At 49.7% G+C, this 20,767-nt stretch overlaps 1 protein-coding gene across 1 annotated transcript in view; it reads left to right on the top strand.

Moving 5' to 3' along the window:
- Nucleotides 1-10,565, top strand: part of CPQ (carboxypeptidase Q) — an 85,402-nt gene extending 74,837 nt beyond the window's left edge. Inside the window, exon 7 of the mRNA XM_054385595.1 lies at nt 10,405-10,565. Coding sequence (XP_054241570.1) covers nt 10,405-10,565 — 161 coding nt within the window. The remainder of the gene's footprint in view (nt 1-10,404) is intronic.
- Nucleotides 10,566-20,767: the final 10,202 nt, after the last annotated feature.

The raw sequence follows: 20,767 nt of genomic DNA, 5'->3' as shown, positions 1-20,767 counted from the left end.
TTTGTCTTATTGCAGTGCTGCAGACATTGCAGTAGGAGCTGATCTGAGGAGAGAGCTGGCACAGAGCTGCTGGAGAGAGTCCAGAGGAGGCCACAAAGATGATCCAAGGGCTGGAGCAGCTCTGCTGTGAGGAGAGGCTGAGGGAGCTGGGGGTGTTCAGAATGGAGAGGAGAAGGCTCTGGGGGGACCTTAGAGCTGCCTGCCAATAGCTGAAGGGATCCTCCAGGAAGGCTGCAGAGGGACTTTTCCTGAGGCTGTCTAGAGACAGGACAAGGGGGAATGGTTTGAAGCTGAGGGAGAGCAGGGTGAGACTGGAGCTGAGGAAGAAGTTCTTCATTCTGAGGGCAGTGAGACTCTGGAACAGGCTGCCCAGGGAGGCTGTGGCTGCCTCCTCCCTGGGGGTGTTCAAGGCCAGGCTGGATGAGGCCTTGAGCAGCTGAGTCTAACTGAGAGGTGTCCCTGGGCATGGTGGGGAGGTTGCAGTAGATGAGCTCTGAGGTCCCTTCCAACCTGAGCCATTCTGTGATTCTATCAATCCAGAGCAACCTCCAACCATTTCTGGGTGGGTGAGCAGGCCATGGCACATGGATGTTGCCATGTCATTGGCACCCATGCACACCACCAAGGCAGTTTGCCACAGCTGCTGCATGAGCAGGGGCACAAAACATTTCAGCAGGTTGCTCCCAGGAATGTTGTGAACTTCAGCCTGGAGCAGAAGGAGGCTGTTTGTGGGGATGAGCTGCAGAACAGAGAGCCAGAAGTGGGTCCAACATCAGAGCAAGCAGGGATAGACTGAAGCTGAGGAAGAAGTTCTTCATTCTGAGGGTGGTGAGACAATGGTTGCCCAGAGTGGTTGTGGCTGCCTCCTGCCTGGGGCTGTTCAAGGCCAGGTTGGATGAGTCTAGTTGAGAGGTGTCCCTGCCCATGGCAGGGGGTTGGACTGGATGATTTTTAAGGTCCCTTCCAACCAGGGCCATTCTGTGATGCTATGAAAGTAGCAGTGTCTGTGGAAAGAGCTTTCTACAAATGTGCTTTATGGATGTGTAAACAACTCTGTCTGCCAGAGCAAAGCACTATGCAGCAGTTCATTCAAATTCTCCATCCAAAGAGCCAAAAACCTAATTCATCATAGAATGGCTCAGGTTGGAAGGGGTTGGCCCTACCCAGGTGCAGGACTTTGCATTTTGCCTTAATGAACCTCACCCATGCATTGCAACTTCTGTGACACACAGGGGCAGGACATTTTTCTGATGGAAGGTTCTTATTCCTAAGCTGTAAGATGCAGCAAGGTTACTCCAGATGTTTGCTGCCTGGTTTAATGCTGTGTGCAAGGGTCACTTAGAATAGTGAACCTGAATTGCCCTCAGGCTCAGAAGGCCAAACTTGGCTCTAGCCATGGGTCAAGGCAAGCAGCAGAGAGCAAAGATCTGTAGTCCATTAAGGAGCTATTTCAGCTATGTTTATAAACAGACAAGATTTCAAAGAACCACAGAGCTGGCAAGGAGGTCCCTAGAGAGCCTCTGAGTGTCCTCTCTTCCAGTAGTGTCTCACCACTGCCTGTGTCAGTTCTTGCACATCTGTGTTGTTCTTGAAGACCTGCTCTAACAGAAACATCACAGACCAGCCCCTCTGTCTCAGTGCTGTTCTGAGAGCATCTCTCTTATTATGAGGAAAGGCTGAGAGCCCTGGGGCTGTTCAGTCTGGAGAAGAGAAGGCTGAGAGGGGACCTGATCAATGTCTACAAATATCTGAGGGGTGGCTGTCAGGAGGATGCAGCCAGGCTCATTTCAGTGACACCCAGGGATAGGATGAGGGGTAATGGACACAAACTCAGTCACAGGAAATTCCATCTCAACATGAGGAGAAACTTCTTTGGTGTGAGGGTGCTGGAGCCCTGGAACAGGTGGCCAGAGAGGTTGTGATGTCTGCTTCTCTGGAGATCTTCAAAACCCACCTGGACATGTTCCTGTGCTAGGTCACACTTGGCTATTTCAGGATTTCAGGACCTATTTGCAGTTGTAGCAAATCAATGTAGTTCTTCTAAAGCTGGTAAAAAGCTTAGGTGTTTCTTTGGAGTTTTAGACGTTTTGGTCCAAGTAATCTGATTTAGTTTGCATTCAAAATCTTGTATCCATATCATGTTGTACTCTTCCTCCCCTTAGCTGTAAACTCAAAAAGGCTCCTTTTAAGCACTTCATAATTTAAATGAGAGAGGTTGTGGAGTCTCCTTCTCTGGAGACTTTCAAAATCACCTGGATGTGTTTCTGTGTGACCTGCCCTGGGTGATGCTGCTCTGGCAGGGGGCTTGAACTGGATGATCTCTGGAGGTCCCTTCCAACCCCTAGCATTTTATGATTCTGTGAATGCTAGTGATCATTATTTACTCCCTGCCTCTCTATTCTGTTTGGTGCTCTGGAAATCCTAACCAAACCTGCAAGCAGATGAGACAAGGCAGCAGCAGCCCTTTGCTTCCAAATGACAGAGGCTCTGAAATGCAAGGTCCTGCAGCTGGGTTGGGGCAATCCCAAGCACTGACATAGGCTGGGCAGGGACTGGCTGGAGAGCAGACCTGAAGAAAAGGACTTGGGAGTGCTGGGGGATGAGAAGCTCAAGAGGAGCCAGCAGTGAGCACTTGCAGCCCAGAGAGCCAAGCAGAGCCTGGGCTGCAGCAAGAGAAGTGTGGCCAGCAGGGCCAGGGAGGGGATTCTCCCCCTCTGCTCCACTCTGGGGAGACCACACCTGGAGCTCTGTGTCCAGTTCTGGAGCCCCTGGTACAGGAAAGATCTGGAGGTGCTGGAAGGTGTCCAGAGAAGGGCCAGGAGGATGAGCAGAGGGCTGGAGCTGCTCTGCTCTGGAGACAGACTGAGAGAGTTGGGGTTGTTCAGTCTGGAGAAGAGAAGGCTCTGAGGAGACCTTCTTGTGGCCTTCCAGGATCTGAAGAGGGCTCCAGGAAAGCTGGGAAGGGGCTTTTGAGGGTGTCAGGGAGTGATAGGACTGGGGGGAATGGAGCAAAACTAGAAATGGGGAGATTCAGATTGGATGTTAGGAAGAAATTCTTCCCCATGAGGGTGGTGAGACACTGGCACAGGTTGCCCAGGGAGGTGGTGGAAGCCTCATCCCTGGAGGTTTTTGCAGCCAGGCTGGATGTGGCTGTGAGCAACCTGCTGTAGTGTGAAAATATCTCCAGGGGTGGGACACCAACAGCTCCCTGGGCAACCTGTTCCAGCACTCTCATGGTGCAGAACTTGTTCCTCACATCCAATCTCAATCTGCTCTTCTCTAGTTTGAAGCCATTGTCCCTCATCCTGTCCCTGCAGCCCTTTGCAAACAGTCTTTCTGCAGCCTTTCTTGCAGCCCCCTTCAGGTACTGGCAGGCTGCTGTTAGGTCTCCCTGGAGCCTTCTCTTCTCCAGGCTGAACACCCCCAGCTCCCTCAGCCTGTCCTCATAGCAGAGGTGCTCCAACCCTCTGATCATTCTCATGTCCCTCCTCTGGACCTGCTTCCAGCCACAATTACTCTTGAGCCTGAACTGCCTGCATCATGGAGGGATCAGGTCTGACAGGGCAACTCTCCCTTTCTTGCTGTGCTGGAGTGTGAGAACCACAGGCTGGAGATGTCAAGGCTTCAACACTCCACTGCACCTGCATCTTTTCTTGGCCTGGACAATTGTATCCCTTCTACCTTCTAGCTAAGAAACAGCTAAAACTAATGGGCAGGTTTTAGACATCTTGATTTTGAAAACATCCCTAAGTATCCACATCTGATTTTGAATCCCCAAGCTGTGTGAGGTGGGAAGTATGGAGGAAAGTTAATTGGTCTGCCTGCCTCTTGCTTTAGTTCTTCATTACTAGGGGCACTTTTCTTGTCCACTAAACCCTGCTGGCCTGATTTGAGGGCAGATGTTCCCATGCAGTCATGATTAAAAGCACATGCATTTGATGCTGCTGAAGCCTCCAAGTGCTCTGCATTGATGTCTTTTATTTCAGCGTGCTTGGGGGAAAGAAGGGATCATCAGACAGTTAAAAATGTCATTGGCTTGCTTGCTTCCTTTCCATGCAGCTCCTCTCTTCCAGCCAGACAAGTAGCTGCTAAGCCATCTACTAATCCCGGGATCCCAGGATGTTAGGGGTTGGAAGGGACCTCTGAAGACCATGGAGCCCAACCCCCCTGCCAGAGCAGGACCACAGAGTCTAGCACAGGTCACACATCCAGTCAGGGCTGGAAAGTCTCCAGAGAAGAAGACTCCACAACCTCTCTGGGAAGCCTGTTCCAGTGCTCTGAGACCCTCACAGTGAAGAAGTTCCTCCTCATGTTGGCCTCCTGTGCTGTAGTTTCTATCCATTGCCCCTTGCCCTATCCCAGGGTGCAACTGAGCAATGCTAATACTGATGCTAGACCAGCTCTGAGCCACAGTGCAGTGTTGCTGAGAACATCATCTTAGTACCTCTAAAAACTTTTTCACTCCATCCCCAACCTAGTGACAATTTCATTTCGCTGTCCCTTGGCCCAAGTAATGACTTCAACTTTCTAATTAGAGAGCAAGTGGGAGGGGACTGTGTGTGGTCTCTGGAGCCTGAGTTAAGAGAGTGCTAAGAAACCCTCCTGCAATCATTTCCCAGGCAGGAGAGCTCCTGCCTGCTGAGCCAGCTGCCTGCCTTTGGAAACAGACAGCACTGCTGTGTCTGCTCTTCCTCATGTCTTGGCTTCCCCTCCCCTCTGCAAGTCTTGGCTTGGGCTCCTCTCTCATCTGCTCAGGTGTAGAGCATCCTTCCTGTGGAAAAGAACCCCAGACAGCACTGAATGCCTGTCCTCACTGTGGATAGGGTTAGTCCTTGCCTTTTGCTGCTGTTCCCCAGTCATTCTTTTCCTTTGTGCTGTGCAGTGCATTGCAAATTCACTGAGCCAGGAAGAGTGTGATTGCTCTTTCAAGAAGAGAGTGTCTGACTGCTCCAGTCACTCAAACAGAGAGCTGCAAAGGCACTCTGGCTACCTGCTCTAATTGCAGATAAGCCTTAGGCTCTTAATACACAGCACAAGACTAATTGTTGTAATAATTATTGTTGCCTTCTCTGCCACACCCATGATTTTTCCAAACCCAGAGCCACCTTTGGAGTCACAGCATGCACCTGGCTGGCAGCCTGGGAACAATTTGGCTGTGCTTACCTGGAATGAGTTCCTTCTTTAAAATCTCACTAGTCTGTTTTTTGACCCTGAAAAAAAATTTGTATATATATATATATATGTGACAAGAGGCAATTTCCCCTTCTTCACTCAATGCATTCTGGTTTCAATGGCTGCCTTTCTGAGGAGGTGCAATTCACCTCTTCTGGGGAATCTGCCTCTGGCTTAGGCTAAGCTTTACAGAATCACAGAATGTTGGGGGCTGGAAGTGATCTCAAAAGCTCATCCAGTCCAACCCCCCTGCCAGAGCAGGGTCACCTAGAGCAGATCACACAGGAACACATCCAGGTGGGTTTTCAATCTCTCCAGAGAAGGAGACTCCACAACCCCCCCGGGCAGCCTGTTCCAGTCTTCTGTTACCCTCACAGGGAAAAAATTCCTTCTCCTGTTTCCATGGAACTTCCTATGCCTCAACTTCCACCTCTGCCCCTTCTGCTGGCATTGGGCATCACCCAGCAGAGCCTGGCTCCAGCCTCTGGGCACTCCCCCTGCACATCTTTATCAACAGCAATGAGGTCACCCTCAGGCTGCTCCTCTCCAAGCTACAGAGCCCTCAGCTCCCTCAGGCTCTCCTCATAAGGAAGATGTTCCACTGCCTTCATCATCTTTGTGGCTCTGTGCTGGACTCTCTCAAGCAGTTCCCTGAGGTCCTTCCTGAACTGAAGAGCCCAGAACTGGACACAATATTCCAGATGTGGCCTCAGCAGGGCAGAGCAGAGGGGCAGGAGAACCTCTCTGGACCTCCTAACCACAGCCCTTCTGATCCCCCCCAGGATGCCCTTGGCCTTCTTGGCCACCAGAGCACATTGCTGGCTCATGGTCACCCTCCCATCCACCAGGGCCTTTTCCCCTTCACTGCTCTCCAACAGGCCTTCTTGGCCACAGGATCACAAGCTTGGGCTACCCAGGGCTACTGAGACCTGCCATTTTTGCTTCTTTTGTGTCAGTCCTTGTAAGAGTGGGAAGTGGAAACTGACAGTTTTTAGGTCAGGATGTAAAAGTAAAATAAACAGTAACCAGAGGGTAGAAATTATGAATTCATATGTGCTGCATTTCAGTATCAGAAGGGGACCTACAGGAAGGCTGGGGAGGGACTGTTCAGAAGGGTCTGTGGGGATAGGATGAGAGGCAAGGGTTTGAAACTGGAGCAGGGCAGATTCAGGTTGGACATCAGGAGGAAGTTCTGCACAGTGAGAGTGGTGAAATACTGAACAGGCTGCCCAGGGAGGTGGTTGAGGCTCCATCCCTGGAGACATTCAAGTCAGACTGGATATGTCCCTGTGCAGCCTGCTCTAGTTGGAGGTGTCCCTGCTGAGTGCAGGGGGTTGGACAGGATGTCCTTTCAGGCTCCCTTCCAACCCAATGCAAGCTGTGAAGCTGTGAATTTGGCTCCTGAAAGGTTTTCAGTCATTCATGCATTGATTCATAGAATCATAGAAACATAGAAACATAGAATCACAGAATGGTCTGGGTTGGAAGGGGCCTCTAAAGGTCATCAAGTCCAACCCCCCCTGCAGGGACATCCTCCACTAGATCAGATTGCCCAGAGCCCTGTCAAGTCTCACTTTGAAGATCTCCAGGGATGGGGCCTCAAACACCTCCCTGGACAACCTGTTGCAGTGTTCCAGCACCCTCAGAGTAAAGAACTTCTTCCTGCTATCCAATCTAGACCTGCTCTTCTCTAGCTTGAAGCCATTGCCCCTTGTCTTATCCCTTCAGCCCTTTGCAAACAGTCTCTCTCCATTCTTCCTGTAGCCCCCTTCAGGTCCTGGCAGGCTGCTATTCGGTGTCTGCAGAGCCTTCTCTTCTCCAGGCTGAACATCCCCAGTGTTTCCTTGTAGCAGAGGTGCTCCAACCCCCTGAGCATTTTTGTGGCCCTCCTCTATCTGTTCTCTATTAAAATAATTTGGTAATTATCTTACTGTAGGCTGCTGAGAGCTGTTAGCAATGCCTCCTTTCTCCCCCTTTGCATTAGTCTGTAGGTGGTTCAGTGTAGCACCTTGAACATCTTTTGAACATCTCTGCTGTGAGGAAGAACTGAGAGCCCTGGGGCTGTTTAGTCTGGAAAAGAGAAGGCTGAGAGGGATCTGATCAATGTCTGTCAATAGCTGAGGGGTGGGGGTCAGGATGAAGGTGATGGTCTCTTTTTGCTGTTGCCCAGTGAGAGGACAAGGAACAACAGGTACCAGCTGGAGCACAGGAGGTTCCACCTCAACATGAGGAGAAGCTTTGTATGGTGAGGGTGGCAGAGCCCTGGAGCAGGCTGCCCAGAGAGGTTGTGGAGTCTCCTTCTCTGAAGACATTCAAAACCCACCTGGATGCATTCCTGTGTGACCTGCCCTGGGTGATGCTGCTCTGGCAGGGGGGGTGAGCTGGAGAGGGACTTTTTAGGGTGTCAGATAGTGATAGGACTGCGGGGAATGGATCCAAGCTAGAGGAAGGGAGATTTAGATTGGATGTTAGGAAGAAGTTGTTCCCCATGAGGGTGGTGAGACACTGGCACAGGTTGCCCAGGGAGGTGGTGGAAGCCTCATGCCTGGAGGTTTTTGCAGCCAGGCTGGATGTGGCTGTGAGCAACCTGCTGTAGTGTGAGGTGTCCCTGGCCATGGCAGGGGGGTTGGAACTGAATGATCCCTGAGGTCCCTTCCAACCCTGACAATTCTATGATTCTGTGCTGGTCTCTGGAGGTCCTTTCCAGCTCCTGACATTCTGTGATTCTGTGCTAGTATTTTAGAGTCTTGCCCACCTGTGCTTTATGGAGTAGAACTGCTCCCTTCCCTGAGACCTCCTTCCAGAGGATTTCATGTGAGAGCAGGTTGAATCCCCAGCTGTCACTGCTCCTCTGCTGCAATGGGGGAGAGGTGAACGTGTTGCAAAAGTAACTGTGGTAATCCTGAGCTGTAATTTAGGCAGCTTAGTGAATCCAGAGGATGAATTCTCCGATGCATTATTAAGCCAAACAGGAAATAATGCATGCTTCAGATTGTCTCCTTCACATTTAATTAGCCACTGAAACAGCCAACTGAAAGCTTTCCCTCTGCCTTGTTGTTTGATTCATGAATTTTGAAGACTTTTGAGAGCATGACTCAGGGAGGTGACACAGCAGGGCTCCTGGTGTCATTTATAAGCCCTGTACTGGAAACTATTTCAGTGTCTGTAGCCTTGAAATTCAAGCAACTTAGCCCTGTAATTTCATCATTTGAGACTAAATGACAGGAGAGGGGAATGCTGCCAGTGCCCCCCTCAAACCAGCATCAGCGTTCTCCAGTGCTTCTGCTGAATTGTGGAGAATGAATGAACTAATTAGCATTAAAGGCAGCTATCAGCTAGAGGTTAGCCTGTGAAAGAAGAGGTTAATGTGGGCACTAAAACACAGGCAAGGCAATAATTGAGTGTTCATGACAGGAACAGTTCTGCAGGCTGTGATTAAGGGAGGCCAGCTCACAAAACACCTGTGCAGCACCCAGCACAACAGGCCAAGCTCTCCACAGGGCTGGCAGCAGCAGGGATGGTGTGGCACAGGGGAAGCCTTCCAGCCAGCCTGCCTCAAACAGCTCCTGTTGCAGCAGGTTTACTCCCTGACCACTTGAGATTTGTTACTTTGCCAGGTTTTAGACAGATTCCAAATGAAAAACAAAAACAAAAACAAAAACAAAACAGATTAAGAAATGATGTTCCTCTCCACATCTTTCATCTGTTTTTTTTCCTTTGGTAACTCTGTGGCACATATGCTTTGAAGGAAAAATTGTGGGCAAGGACTGGCTTGAGAGTGGCTCAAGAGCAGCCTGGAGGAGAAGGCCTTGGGGGTGTCAGTTGGTGACAAACTCCCCAGGAGCCAGCAGTGGTCCCTGGCAGCCCAGCAGGCAGCTGTGTGCTGAGCTGCATCCAGAGCAGGGAGAGCAGCAGCACAGGGAGGGGATTCTGCCCCTCTGCTCTGCTCTGCTCAGACCCCACCTGCAGCACTGAACAACCTCGTCCAATCTGGCCTTGAACACCTCCAGGGAGGAGGCAGCCACAGCCTCCCTGGGCAGCCTATTCCAGAGTCTCACCACTCTCATGCTGAAGAACTTCTTCCTCAGCTCCAGTCTCACCCTGCTCTCCCTCAGCTTCAGACCATTCTCCCTAGCTCTGCCTCTAGACACCCTTAGGAAAAGTCCCTCTCCAGCCTTGCTGTAGGCTCCCTTCAGAAGCAAATTCCAGAGCATTCCCCAACACAAATAGCATCAAGGAGAGGTTCATCAGAGCATTGGGATGAAGAAGAATGGAGGAAGCTCTGCCACCTGTGGGGTTTCTGTAGGGATTGTTCTTCCTGGATTTTGGTAGTCTTAGAGGAAGTTGGCTGTCTGCTGTCACTGCAGAGAAAAGTATCCCAGGGGAAGGTCAACTGTTCCCCAGTGTGATTTTTTGCTGCCTTGTGCTCATTCAAGTCAATTAACCCGAAGGCTTCAAACTGCAAATACCACAGCTCAGTGCAGCTCTTCTAGGGAACATAGAATCAGAGAATCAGAGAATTGTGAAATCAGAGAATCACAGAATCATAAAATCATGGAATCATGGAATCATAAAACCATAGAGTCATGGAGTCATAGAATCATAAAACCATAGAATCATATAATCATGGAAGCATAAAATCATAGAATCATAGAATCATGGAATCATAAAATCATAGAATCATAGAATGATCTGGGCCACCATTTTTCCTTCATTTCTCTTCTGTTTATTCTTTTTATCCTTTACCTTCAGACCCCTTTTCTGAGGTTCAAAGAAGATTGCAGTAGACATTGTGGATGTCATAGAATCATAGAATAGTTTGGGTTAGAAGGGACCTCCAAAGGTCATCCAGTCCAAGCCCCTCTGCAGTCAGCAGGGACATCCTCCACTAGCTCAGGTTGCCCAGAGCCCTGCTGAGCCTCACCTTGACTATCTCCAGGGATGGAGCCTCAACCACCTCCCTGGGCAGCCTGTTCCAGTGTTCCAGCACCCTCAGAGTGAAGAACTTCTTCCTCACATCCAATCTCAATCTGCCCTTCTCTAGTTTGAAGCCATTGTCCCTCATCCTGTCCCTGCAGCCCTTTGCAAACAGTCTCTCTGCAGCCTTCCTGTAGGCCATCATCTGGCTGCATGTGGAGTTGATCCTGGACAGCCCAGGAATGGATTCCAGTTTATATTCCTCTTTAAGTATTTGTCTTCCTCTGATGGACCATTGCCCATTTGCCTCTGTAGGTGCCAGCTTGCGTGATGACCTCAGTAAATACTTCTGGTTTCATCATTCTGAAGGGGACACGATGACAGTTCAGAATCCAAACCAGATGAACCTCTGTGCTGCTGTTTGGACTGTGGTCTCCTATGTAATTGCTGACATGGAGGAGATGTTGCCAAGGTAATAAAACAGCAAGAAAGAAGATTTCTCTTGTTTCCTAAAGACTGGCAGTCCACTAAGGCATGGTGGGCCACAGCTGTGGGCACTTCTGCTTTTCCCCCTGATTTTGTGCAGTATTATGTCTGTTTTTTCTCAAATCATGTGCTCTTTTCCACTTCCTTGCTGGTTTGTTTTTCTTTTTTTTCCTTTCATTTGGGATTTTTCACTTGAAATGTCTTCTTTGAATGACTTCTGCAATGCCTGATGAAGGGATGATACCCCTCTGACCATCTGGATGCAAAGGGATGCTGTGCGGGGGGGGGAAATAGAGCAAATAAAATTGTTGCATCAGAATAATTAATGTGTTGAGTTTGTATTCAGGTTTCTGCCTTTCATTCTCTGCATTAGAATGGAATCAATAACACAACCTTTTTTGTTTTTCTAATTTACTCTTTTGCTGGATATAATAACATTAATCAATACTGTCAATATAATAATATTAATAATACTGTAGTTTGTGTACAGTTTTTAGGTTAGAGGACAAATTAAGAAATTAATCTTGGCTGCTTTCATGGTAGTATAGGATAAAATGGTCAAATAATAGTTAAAATGCTAAAATAATAGGGGCTCTTAATAGGTCAGAGGATGGCTCATGTTGGAAGGGACCATAGGGATCATCTAGTCCAACCCCCCTGCCATGGGCAGGGACACCTCTCAACTAGACTCATCCAACCTGGCCTTGAACAGCCCCAGGCAGGAGGCAGCCACAACCACTCTGGACAACGTGTTCCATTGTCTCACCACCCTCAGAATGAAGAACTTCTTCCTCAGCTTCAGTCTATCCCTGCTTGCTCTGATGTTGGACCCACTTCTGGCTCTCTGTTCTGCAGCTCATCCCCACAAACAGCCTCCTTCTGCTCCAGGCTGAAGTTCACAACATTCCTGGGAGCAACCTGCCACTGTGCGTTATGAAATGTTTTGTGCCCCTGCTCATGCAGCAGCTGTGGCAAACTGCCTTGGTGGTGTGCATGGGTGCCAATGGCCTTGAACACCCCCAGGGAGGAGGCAGCCACAGCCTCCCTGGGCAGCCTGTTCCAGAGTCTCACTGCCCTCAGAATGAAGAACTTCTTCCTCAGCTCCAGTCTCACCCTGCTCTCCCTCAGCTTCAAACCATTCCCCCTTGTCCTGTCTCTAGACACCCTCAGGAAAAGTCCCTCTGCAGCCTTCCTGTAGTATTCTTTCAGTTACTTGAAGGCAGCTCTAAAGTCCTCCCAGAGCCTTCTCATCTCCAGGCTGATCAACCTCAGCTCCCTCAGCCTGTCCTCATTCAGGTCCCCCTGTTAAATCTGAGGAAAGGCTGCTTGGTGTGAGACTCAGATAAACCAGGACACAGAGGACAGGAAGGCAGGCACAGCACAGCCAGATCTCCTGTGTCTCTGCAGGCCCCTCCTGGGGACAGCTGTGTGTTCTTTTCTCTGTGCTGGAGGAGGTGCCATAGAGATGTGCAGTGAATTCTGCAGGGCAGGTTTTGCTCTGAAGTGCCATGGTGTTTCACAGGTGGCATCACAGCTGTGATTTGTGACCTTCCCCACCTGCCAGCTGATATCCAAAGTGTAAGAGGAGATTTTGATGCCAGCTGCTGAAGCCATTCCCTGCTACTCGTGTCTTGCAGGGATGCTCTCCCCTGCTGGAAGCCAGGCAAGAGGATTCACAGATTGCACTGGGTGGGAAGGGAGCCTCAAAGGGCATCTTGTGCAACTCCCCTGCACGCAGCAGGGACACCTCCAGCTAGAGGAGGCAGCCCAGAAACACATCCAGTCTGATCTTGAATGTCTCCAGGGATGGGGTCTCAACCACCTCCCTGGGCAGCCTGTTCAGTATTTCACCACTCTCACTGTGCAGAACTTCCTCCTGATGTCCAACCTGAATCTGCCCTGCTCCAGTTTCAAACCCTTGCCTCTCATCCTGTCCCCACAGACCCTTCTGAACAGTCCCTCCCCAGCCTTCCTGTAGGTCCCCTTCAGATACTGAAATGCAGCTCTAAGGTCTGCCCAGAGCCTTCTCCTCTCCAGGCTGAACAGCCCCAATTCTTTCAGCCTGTCTCATAGCAGAGGTTCTCCAGCCCTCTGAGCATCTTGGTGCCCTCCTCTGGCTGTGCTCCATCAGGTCCATGGCCCTCTTATGCAGAGGGTTTCATCACTGGACAGACCCTGCAGGTGAGGTCTCCCCATGCTGGTGTGTGTGCACTTTGGTGGAGGAATTCATCTGGGACTTTGATTCCTGTTTACTTTGTTGGGGATTTTAGGGGTTTGTTTGTGGTTTGTTTTGTTTTCCTGCTCCAAGTTCATGAACACTCAGATGAGACTCAGGGACATCTGTCGAGAAGGCCCAGCTGGTGTTGGGGAATATTTTAAAGGGGATGATTTCTGCTCATTTCTTTGTGGTGTGATCCTCCTTTCTGCTTTTAAATTCTACCACTTGCTGATGTGAAGAACTGCTGCAATACAATCAGCAGCAAACAGCTAACGTGAGGAGCAGCATCAAAGCCACTGGCAGGCGGTCACTGGAGCTGTGAATCACTTCTGCAGCTGATCACTAGCTGAGTGATGAATCATCTGCTTTTACAGGACTAATAACCGTCAGATCTGTTTGCCATGACAGTAGCAGGTTTGTGTCAGATTTATTAAATACTGCAGTTTTCCCTCCAGATAATCTCAGGAACATAAAAGGTGCCTGGGGGTGCTCTGCTTTTCCTTTTTAAAGAAGCAGTATTGAAATAAAGGTAGCATGGGGTGCAGCACGAAAAGTGTGGCCAGCAGGGCTAGGGAGACTCTCCTCCCCTCTGCTCTGCCCTGCTGAGACCACAGCTGCAATCCTGTGTCCAGTTTGGGGCTCCCCAGTTCAAGAGAGACAGAGACCTGCTGGAGAGAGTCCAAGGGAGAGCCAGGAGGATGCTTAGGGGACTTGAGCATCTCCCCTGTGAAGAGAGCCTGAGAGCCCTGGGGCTGTTTAGTCTGCAGAAGAGAAGGCTGAGAGGGATCTGATCAATGTCTATCAATAGCTGAGGGGTGGGTGTCAGGATGAAGGTGATGGTCTCTTTTTGCTGGTGCCCAGTGATAGGACAAGGAACAACAGGTACAAGCTGGAGCACAGGAGGTTCCACCTCAACACATGGAGACACTTTGTATGGTGAGGGTGCCAGAGCCCTGGAGCAGGCTGCCCAGAGAGGTTGTGGAGTCTCCTTCTCTGAAGACATTCAAAACCCAGCTGGATGTGTTCCTGTGTGACCTGCCCTGGGTGATGCTGCTCTGGCAGGGGGGTTGGACTGGATGATGTCTGGAGGTCCCTTCTCACCCCTAACATTCTGTGCTTCTGGGATTCTAAGACAGAGGGTCTATGTGTACATTTCCTTCCAATAAGTCAAAACACTCTCAGCTTTGGACTAGATTGCTTTGTGCCTGCAAAGTTGTGAGCTGAGACGTGACAGAACAGCAGTAATATATCAATCTGTGTCCAAAATTATACATCTCATAGAAACATTTTCTTTAAGGTATTAAAAACCCTCTGGCATCTGCTGAGGAGGGAACCCCCTGGGTAGCTTTCCTGCTTGCTACAGCTCAAAGCTTTCAGACATAGTTACAGAGGCTAATGGATAATCCACCCAGCAGCCTAGACTCCAGCTGCTGAAAAGTCTCTTTTCAGTGCTGCCTAATGCAACAGAGGTAATTCTGCCAGTAATAAAAGGAGAACTGCAGGACAGGAAATCCAGTTGGTGCTCTTCTTTTCATGTGTCAAGACATTATTGGAGTTCCACTGTCTTGTTGAATCACAGAATCACAGAATGTTAGGGGTTGGAAGGGACCCCCAAAGATCATCCAGTCCAACCCCCCTGCCACAGCAGGATCACCTATACCAGATCACACAGGAACACATGCAGCTGGGTTTTGAATATCTCTGGAGAGGGACACTCCACAACCCCCCTGGGCAGCCTGTTCCAGGGCTCTGGCACCCTCACAGGTAGAAAATTCTTCCTCATGGATCAATGGAACCTCCTATGCCTCAGCATTCACCACTGCCCCTTCTACCATTCCACCATTGCCCTGCACATCTTTATAAACATGAAGGAGGTCACCCCTCATGTTCCACTCCCCTAATCATCTTTGTGGCTCTGTGCTGGACTCTCTCAAACAGTTCCCTGAGGTCCTTCTGAGGGGCTCAGAACACAATATTCCAGATGTGGCCTCAGCAGGGCAGAGTAGAGAGAGAGGAGAACCTCTGTGGACTTCCTAACCACAGCCCTTCTGATCCCCCCCAGGATGCCCTTGGCCTTCTTGGCCACCAGAGCACATTGCTGGCTCCTGGTCACCCTCCCATCCACCAGGACCCTAGGGCCTTTTCCCCTTCACTGCTCTCCAACAGCTCAGTCCCCAACTTATAGTTCCCTATGGGGTTGTTCTTTCCCAGGTGCCAGACTCTCCCCTTGCCCTTGGTGAATTTCCTTCCCTTTCTCCCTGCCCAGCTCTCAGCCTGTCCAGGTCAGGCTGAATGGCAGCACAACCCTCCTGTGTCAGACACTGCTCCCAGTTTGGTGCCAGCAGCAACCTTGCTGCCAGTGCTCTCTGTGCCCTCATCCAGGTCATTGATGAATATATTGAACAGTCCTGGTCCCAGCACTGACCCCTGAGGGACTCCACTAGACACAGGCCTCCAACTGGACTCTGTCCTATTGACCACAACTCTCTGACTTCTTCCCTTCAACCAGTTCCCATCCACCTCACTCCCTGACCATCCAGACCACACTGCCTCAGTGTAGCTGTGAGGATGCTGTGGGAGGCAGTGTCAAAGGCTGGACTGAAATCAAGAGAAACCACAGCCACTGCTCTACCATCATCCATCCACCTGGTTATGTCCAATGATTCAGTTCTAGGTGATCCCACAAGACTTTGACCTCTCCTAAAGTAATTAAAGGCAAAGAAAAGACAGCTGTTTCCTGGAGCAAGAGCTGAAGCAGTGCTTCAGCTGCAAACATCCCCACTTATTTACTTAGTATGCTTCCCCCACCACCATTTGAGACACTTCCATTTACCATGAGTAAATATCAAACTGATCTTGATATCTGTATCTGTCTCATGAAATATACATCCCAGCTAAATGTGCCCAGATGATTAATTTACTGCTGTGTCGCCATTAGCATAAAAATCTCATCACTGCACAGGCTGGAAATGTTCCCCACTAATTGCTGGTTGAAGTGAACAATGTTTTTCTGCATGGAAATTAATGGTGCAAGCATCACAGCTCTTGGATGGGGAACTTCAGGACTTTCTGGAAGAGAAGCATTTCATTTACCTATTTTTTTCCCTCTTCTTGGCTAAATTATTATTATTTATTAATGTGATCAGGAGAGCCTGATCATATTTTTCCTGTGCATGGTCCATTTTATCTTTGAGGAGGTACCAAGGAGGGGGTTTCATGTTCCTTGCCACACCACTAACAGAGGCCTATGGCATGTGTCCTACCACAGAATCATAGAATGGGTTGGGTTGGAAGGGACCTCCAAGGGTCATCCAGTCCAACCCTCCCTGCAGTCAGCAGGGACATCCTCCACTAGATCAGGTTGCTCAGAGCCCTGTTGAGCCTCACCTTGAATATCTCATAGGGTGAGGCCTCTACCACCTCCCTGGGCAACCTGTATGCAGGACTAGAGGGAATGGAGCAAAACTAGAAGTGGGGAGATTCAGACTGGATATCAGGAAGAAGTTCTTCCCCATGAGGGTGGTGAGAGACTGGAACAGTGGTAGAAGCTTCATCCCTGGAGGTTTTTGCAGCCAGGCTGGATGTGGCTGTGAGCAACCTGCTGTAGTGTGAGGTGTCCCTGCCCATGGCAGGGGGTTGGAACTGGATGATCCTTGAGGTCCCTTCCAACCCTGACAAGTCTATGATTCTATGATTCCACCACCCTCATGGTGCAGAACTTGTTCCTCACATCCAATCTCAATCTGCTCTTCTCTCATTTCAAGCCATTGTCCCTTGTCCTGTCCCTGCAGGCCTTTGCAAACAGTCCCTCTGCAAACAGTCCCTCTGCAGTCCCTTCCTGTAGCCCCCTTCAGGTCCTGGCAGGTTGCTATTAGGTCTCCCTGGAGCCTTCTCTTCTCCAGGCTGAATGGATCCTTTCAATAACTTTGCCACAGAGCCAGAAGGGGCTCTGCTTGGAGAGACAGCAATACTGATGCCAGGCTAAGACCCCAGCAGAGCTGCATCCTGTCTGTCAGTGCAGGAAAAGCATGTAGGAATTTACAGTTAGTGTGTATCTACTTCTTGAATTCTCATGTTAAAGGTTCAAGTTTCATTACAGAGGCTTAAAATAGCTGCAGTGCAGAACTCAGCACTGGGAATCACTGCTGAAGGGAAGCATGCATTCCCTTATGGATATTTATAGCTTCCTCTGCTTCTGTCAGGAGCAATTTAGAGGGGGAAAGCTGTCACCATTTTATTTCCATTCAGAAGCTCTGTAATGATTTATGCCTGCTAAACTTTTCATGGTTAAATGCCTTATGACTCATTTTCTGGTAATCCCTTTTCTTAAACTCATCTTAGTGATGACCTAAAGCTTGGTAACAGCCACAGGAGAAACAGCTCAGCAGTTTTAGCTTTCAACTGTGGGTGGTTTGTTATCTGCTTTTGGGCAGTCACAGAATCACAGAATGTCAGGGCTTGGAAGGGACCTCTAGAGATCATTGAGTCCAACCCCCCTGCCAGAGCAGGACCACCTAGGGCAGACCTTCCACCAGCCCAGGTTGCTCAAGGCCTCATCCATCCTGGCCTTCAACACCTCTAGAGAGGAGGCATCCACCACCTCTCTGGGCAACCTGTTTCAGTGTCTCACTGTACAGCATTTATTCCTAATCTCCAGTCTAAACCTACCCTCCTTGGCCTTCTTCCTAACCATTGTGGTTGAAAGAGACCTTTAAGATCATTCAGTCCAAGCATCATCCCAGCACTGCCAAATCACCTTCCTGGAAGCAGAAGGACGTGCACCAGAATGGCTTGGTTGAACAGAACAACTCAATCTATGTCAGAAAAAAATAGCAATACATAAAATAGCCATTGTGAACCCAAATTGTTAACTTCCCATGAAAGTCACCCCCTTCCTGTCTGACCTACTTGTCAGACATGCAGGAGAAGGAAGGTCCCTTCTGAGGTTTGTCAGCTCTGCAGGATGTGCCACAGAGGAAGGACACGAAAACGAGCAGGGGGTTGGAGCAGCTCTGCTGCAGGACAGCAGCAGGTGTTCAGCCTGGAGAAGAGAAGGCTCCAGGGAGACCTAACAGCAGCCTGCCAGTACCTGAAGGGGGATACAGGAAGGATGGAGAGAGACTGTTTGCAAAGGCCTGCAGGGACAGGATGAGGGGAAGTGGCTTCAAACTAGAGAAGAGTAGACTGGATGTTAGGAACAAGTTCTGAGGGTGCTGAAACACTGGAACAGGTTGTCCAGGGAGGTGGTTGAGGCCCCATCCCTGGAGATGGTGAGGCTGGACAAGGCTCTGAGCAACCTGATCTAGTGGAGGATGTCCCTGCTGACTGCAGTGGGATTGGACTGGATAACCTTTGGAGGTCCTTTCCAACCTAAACCATTCTGTGATTCTGTGAATTCAAGACATTCCTTCCAGCCTGTCTCAATCTCAGCATTGCCATGCTTGCCTTTTGTAGAAGGACACACTCCCCACATGCAGATTCATAACCAGAACCCCACCTGACAGGTCCTCAGAGCACTAAACCCAGAGCAGATGGATTTAGATCTCCATCCTCAGCAACCTGCCTTCCTTCTGATTGCTGCAGTAATACACACCTCCCAAAACAGTTCTGTTTCCTAGACTATATTCATCACTCACAGAAGGCTGAGCATATAGATAAACAGGTTGCCCAGGGAGGTGTTGGAGCCTCATGCCTGGAGACAGGGCTCTGGGCAACCTGATCTAGTGGAGGATGTCCCTGCTGACTGCAGAGAGGCTTGGACTGGGTGACCTTTGGAGGTCCCTTCCAACCCAAACCATTCTGTGATTCTGTGAAGGTCAGTGACCAGAGCTGGGGTCAATCACCTGCTCAGGTGAGCTTTGTCTATAGCACTAATGTAGGATTGCCACAGAAGATCTTTCTGCTGATTCCCTGGGTGCAGCAGAGGTCCTTTGCATCCCTGCTCCTCTAGGACTAGAACGAGAGAGGAGTATTCATGTCTGGTGACCCTGTGGAGGTGAATACCTTTTTTTTTTTTTCCACTCCACTGCTAGAAGTTCAGAAGGAGCCCAGGCTCAGAAGCTCCTTTTTCCCCTCCCTAACAGACTGAATTTCACTTCAAACTGCAGTGTCTTTCAGGCTTGGATTTGCAGTGGATTTGTCACATTGTCACCACACTGTGCAATCACCAAACTCTGATACTTTTCATGTTCCATATCAGTGCCTTTCAGAGCTGTGTCTAAACAAGCAGGCCCCAGGAATGGCTGTCAGCAGAGCACTTGACAATATCTTCAAAGCAGAAGAACTTGGGGTAAACATTTGCTGTGTCTGCTCTATTAGGTGTCAAGGGAAACTTTTATGCCTCCCTCATCTGTGAAGGGATGGATGGGGAGAACACGACTGCTCTGCCTTTCTGCAGCTCTTGGTGCTGCAGCTACAAGACTTCTAAATTGAGGTGTAAGATTATGGGAGACAGCAGGATTTGGGCAACCTTCAGGGAAGCTGCAAATGTTGCAACTTTGTTTATTCACAGAGCAGGGGATGAGCCTTTCAAAGAGAAGTGTAAGAGCTTGGCACTTCTTGCAGAAACATTTTGATGACCAGCTAAAGCTTTGAAAGACCTCTGCTGCCTTGTTGTTGTAAACTGACAAAGTGAAATTCAGGTTTCTTTTGCTGGCTTTCTTGGGGGCTTTTTTGGTTTGGTTTGGTTTGGTTTTTTTTTTTTTTTTTTTGGGGGGGGGGGGTGTTGTATTTTTCTTTTTTTGTTTTGTTTTGTTTTGCTTTGATTTTTTACCTTGCCACTCCATGGACAAACCTCCGTCAGCCCAGTTTAAAATAACCATAGGAAGAGGTCCCAGAGTTTTGTTAATTTACACAGGCTTCAACTATCATAGAATTGCTTGGGTTGGAAGGGACCTCAGAGCTCATCTACTTCAACCTCCCCACCATGCCCAGGGACACCTCTCAACTAGACTCAGCTGCTCAAGGCCTCATCCAGCCTGGCCTTGAACACCCCCAGGGAGGAGGCAGCCACAGCCTCCCTGGGCAGCCTGTTCCAGAGTCTCACTGCCCTCAGAATGAAGAACTTCTTCCTCAGCTCCAGTCTAACCCTGCTCTCCCTCAGCTTCAAACCATTCCCCCTTGTCCTGTCTCTAGACACCCTCAGGAAAAGTCCCTTTGTAGCCTTCCTGTAGGATCCCTTCAGCTATTGGAAGGCAGCTCTGAGGTCCCCCAGAGTCTTCTCCAAGCTGAACACCCCCAGCTCCCTCATCCTGTCCTCACAGCAGAGCTGCTGCAGCCCTTGGGTCATCCTTGTGGCCTCCTCTGGACTCACTCCAGCAGCTCTGTGTCCTTCTTCTGCTGGGGACACCAGAACTGGAGGCAGGATTGGAGGTGAGGTCTCAGCAGAGCAGAGCCAAGGGGCAGAATCCCCTCTCCTGCCCTGCTGCCCACACTCCTCTGGCTGCAGCCCAGCACACAGCTGCCTGCTGGGCTGCAGGAGGGCACTGCTGGCTCCTGGGGAGCTGCTCAGCCACCAACACCCCCAAGGCTCTTTCTTCAGGGCTGCTCTCAATCCACTCTGCACCCAGCCTGGGGTTGTGCCTGGGATTGGCCTGACCCAGCTGCAGGACCCTGGACTTGTTGAACCTCCTGCAGCTGGCACTGGCACACTTCTCAACCCTGTTGAGGTGAAGCAGCAGAGGTTGCAGCTTCAGAGAAGCATTGGTCACCTTGGTAGGCATTTCTTTAAGGACATTTGCAGATGGTGCTGGGTGTTCTGCACTGCAGCAGAGCCTGCAGTCCCATGAGGCTCTTTCTTTTTCCTAATGTGATCCTTATTTGTATAAAACCCCTCCTGTTGCCATTAATCTCCAACATTCTAACAAGCTCTAACTTCACTGCCATGCTGTAAAAGTTTCCTTTCTGGCCACATTATTTTATTTTTTTTTCCCCTTTAGAATAAGCTCAGTCTGGTGGTTTGAACTTAAAGACAAT

This window comes from Indicator indicator, chromosome 12, assembly GCF_027791375.1.
Source record: "Indicator indicator isolate 239-I01 chromosome 12, UM_Iind_1.1, whole genome shotgun sequence".
Taxonomy (NCBI): Eukaryota; Metazoa; Chordata; class Aves; order Piciformes; family Indicatoridae; genus Indicator; species Indicator indicator.
Note: the sequence above shows the minus strand (reverse complement) of the source record. Positions and strands in the feature narration are given on the sequence as shown.